At 34.1% G+C, this 4,028-nt stretch overlaps 1 protein-coding gene across 4 annotated transcripts in view; it reads right to left on the bottom strand.

Moving 5' to 3' along the window:
- LOC111862751 (minichromosome maintenance domain-containing protein 2) overlaps window positions 1-2,482 on the bottom strand; it is a 36,861-nt gene extending 34,379 nt beyond the window's left edge. The window contains exons 1-2 of one of the 4 annotated variants that reach the window (XM_033750784.1): window positions 2,195-2,482; window positions 1,898-2,112 (exon numbers count right to left, since the gene is read on the bottom strand). In XM_033750784.1, the coding sequence (XP_033606675.1) occupies window positions 1,898-2,112; window positions 2,195-2,283 (304 nt within the window). In that variant the 5' untranslated portion in view covers window positions 2,284-2,482. The remainder of the gene's footprint in view (window positions 1-1,897; window positions 2,113-2,194) is intronic. The other 3 variants (XM_023848410.2, XM_033750783.1, XM_023848409.2) reach the window with 3 other exon arrangements.
- Window positions 2,483-4,028: the final 1,546 nt, after the last annotated feature.

Genomic DNA, 4,028 nt, shown 5'->3' with positions numbered 1-4,028 from the left:
ACTGCTGTAATATAGGTGTATCATATATTAAGAAAATAGATTTTATATTACTATATTAAGAGTCTTGGCGGTCTTTTAATCATGTATGTAATTTTAAATGTTATTTTGATATATGGAATGTATTGTTGTACAGTAGTTTTGTTGTACTGTATTTCAAATTTTGATGATGATGACTATCTGATTATGCATGTATATTTATGTGTTATATTGCGCTGCTGACTTCTTCTATATTTGAAGCAGACCCCTTTGTGGATTCTTTAACTGTAATAAATGAATGAATGAATAAAATGTATATTTAAATTAACACTGTTGCCTATTGCTAGAAAGCAATGGACTATGGAATGAATACTCAGGAAAAGGGTGTTATTACTGTTGTGATACAGGTGTATTATATATTGTGACATGTTGCACACGTTACAATATTAAGAAAATAGATTTCATATTACTATATTAAGGATCTTGATGGTCTTTTAATCATGTATGTAATTTTAAATGTTATTTTGATATATGGAATGTATTGCTGTACAGTAGTTTTGTTGTATTGAGTATTTAAATTTTGACGATGATGACTATCTGATTATGTATGTATATTTATATGTTATATTGTATTGTTGACTTGTTCTATATCTGAGGCAGATGTCTCTATGGATTTTTTGGAACTATAAATAAATGATAATGATGATATATGTTATTTCAATATATGGAATGTATTGCTGTACAGTAGTTTTGTTGTATTGAGTATTTAAATTTTGACGATGATGACTATCTGATTATGTATGTATATTTATATGTTATATTGTATTGTTGACTTGTTCTATATCTGAGGCAGATGTCTCTATGGATTTTTTGGAACTATAAATAAATGAATGAATGAACTAAGTAGTCACCAGTGCTTTTCTTTTCTTGTACTGGCTGAAAAACAGCATTAGTAGAACTACACTTCATTTAAAAAATCAAAACCTTATACAGGTACATATCCATATGCACTTTTCTACTAATTTTTATGACCAGAAACCAACATGAAAAATATAGCATATAATAATGGGACACAGTGCATATTGATTTTAGGAATATAATTGAAATGGTTATTGAATTTTGAATTAAAATATGCCCTGAAGCTAAATATTCAAGTTAAAACTTGCCTTTGATTATATTAAGACTAGTTATTAATGTTACTAGTAAATAATTATTGTCCTGTGTGTAAATGGTATGTATAACAGAATGGTGAGAGGAATATAAGTCTTTCCTTAGGTCTAAAACAGAAAACCCTAAAGAAATCAAACATTTCTTTTAAAAGTATAATATAATAACTTAAGTTCTGAAGTGACAATTGTTTTGAATGTATTTACAAGGTGCAGTGGTTCTGTGACAAAACACTGAAAATACAAGTTGTTAGGGATGCTGATTATCAGTACACGATTATCAACAACCTAATATTCAATTCAGCAAATAATTCCAGGTGTGTATGATCTTGTCATAAAGAATTTACTTGAACAGAACATACCACTTCAAACTGTAATAAGTAGTATGTGGCTTTCCTACCAATACAAGCAAATTCTGTATGACCTGAAGTTCTCATAGTGGCAGTAATCAAGAGGTCAATCATCTGGGATATAACACAGTGCAGTCTGTTGAAAGTCTACCAATATTTTGGATAGATATGCGGCCTCCACCTTCAGGATTGATGAGAACGCCAAGCAAGGCATTAGGGTGACGCGGGCAGCAAACTACATGGCATTATATCCCTGAGAAGTCAAAGTAAATTGTTTTGTAAGATATAACCTAATCTGTACGATTTCATAATAATCTATTTATAAAAATGTTCTGTAAATCTCTGGAAAAAAGCATTACTTAACACAATACTTGCCTACTTCCTTACACTTTTCTTTTTATTTACCTGAAATTTCAGATAACAGAACTATATCTAGCTCCAGCAGAAACAGAAATGGTAGTCTTTGATCTCGATCTTTCTGTAACCTTCTTTCGTATTTGTTTGTGGCTTCCTGTAACCTCATTAAAGTTCCAGTTTTGTCGAGATATCTCAGAATATCCTCTTGGTATTTAAAAGCAGTAACCGGAATACAGCCATAACCAAGCGTCTGCTTATGGTAGCTGGACAAGGCAAATTACATTATCCAAGTAATTTATTTATTTTAAAAGGTGATTGCATTACTAAAAATACACAGATACTTACAGTTCAATTCTTCGTGTTGAACTTTCTTTCATGCTCGTTTTACTGCTGAACCTGTTGGACGAAAAACCTAGAAGGCTTAAAGCATACATATTACGAAATTCAAAGATGGTACCAATCGGGCGTTAACTACACAGCACGTGTGATGTCTTAATGTGCTGTCATCTGTCCAGGAGGCATTGCACTACGACCACTACCACCGACTATTACAGCAGTGTTTTTAAGTAACCACGGTAAACTACACAACTCACATAATTCCACTACACCACTGTTGTCTGTATAGAACCAGAATTGGTAATGTAAACTGTTTCATCAAGAAGCTACTGGTTTCTATTTCTAGTTACTTTAGACATTCTCACGACTGCTCACTACGGCGGGAAATTCAAACATGTGTGTTACTCTCCCCTGTTGTACAGGGCATGTGTGGAGGTATTACCAAAGACTGCATTATTTCTTTTACTGCGAATTATCTACTTCGACTTAAAGCACTACCGCTGTAACAAGAAGATTTGTGTTCTAGTAGCGTTTAGACTAATATTTAGGAGGGGCTTGGTTAATATTGAGGGAGCTTTTACTCAGGTTCTACTCAGTTGTTTCAGTATTGGTGGTATGCAGTAGAGTGGTCGAGGTACTATGCTACAAGCAGGAAGATCATGGGTTTGACTCTAATGTCACTGAATTCTTCAAATGACCTAAATCTTCCAGCCACACTATGGCCCTGGGGTCAACTCAACCTCTAACAGAAATGAGTACCAGCAATATTCCTGGTGGGTAAAGGGAGACCAACATGTAAGCTTGGCAACCTCACCAATATCTGTAAGCAGACTGCCTAGAAAATGTGGGAGTCTTGACATTTCACGGCACTATGGGCCTCCATGGCCTGTTACAGGGGTACCTTTATTTTACTTATCTCAGAATTACAACTTTTGGATCAAAATAAAACCAATTAATAAGTATTAACAAGTCATTCAAAATCACTGGGGTTTTGGACTTTGTCCATCATCTGGTATTCTACAAACTACAGAACACTAGTATAGTGATTGAGGTTAGTTCTTTCTAAGAGACCCAAAACAGTAAGTGTCTACCCTCTCACATGATGACCGAAACAGATCCAGTTTCCAAAATCTAGTTTCTATAGTTTTTAGAATACTGGATGCTGGACCAAGTCCAGAAACCCAGCAATTCTGAATGTTATTATACACCATCGATACAACCATACACATAAATAAGATACAGAGATTCAATAATGTATTCACATGCTTCTTAAAAATATGTTATGTACATCATTGGTTGCTGACTGCTTCAACAGAATGCAGCTACAGCAGATAAAGGCAAAGCAGAAACATCAATTACAAGGTAATTCAAAGCTCTAGAATTAATGAAGTTCTTGGGGAGATCAATTACAGCTGAAAATGTAAATGTTTTTTTTTGTCCTTTCTCCAGATTCACCGCTGTTAAGGAGTCAGTCTGTATTATTATGACTGTCAATTTTTACAAAAATTTAAATAATTCTTTTTAACATAATGTGTCACCTGATCACCTTGTTTGCAGCTGAAGAAAGAAAGACTGCAAACTCTGTCCTCTGTATAATTTTAAAATTGTCACTTGAGAATACTTCTTTTTGAGTAAATTATGTTTTGTGGTGTAACCTGTAAGAGCACTGACTGCACATGTCCTCCCTCCTTTTGAACATGCACACCTCACAACAATGTAAAGTTCAGCTCCTGGCAGCAACCAGAAGTCTAGGTAGATTCTTAATGCCTACAGCAGCCACCTCAACAGGATTAATTAATTAGCTTGTCTTGATTCCAAACTTCCATGGCATAAATCTTGNGAG

This window comes from Cryptotermes secundus, unplaced genomic scaffold (genome assembly GCF_002891405.2).
Source record: "Cryptotermes secundus unplaced genomic scaffold, Csec_1.0 scaffold5, whole genome shotgun sequence".
Lineage (NCBI taxonomy): Eukaryota > Metazoa > Arthropoda > Insecta > Blattodea > Kalotermitidae > Cryptotermes > Cryptotermes secundus.
This window is presented reverse-complemented; position numbering and strand designations above follow the sequence as displayed.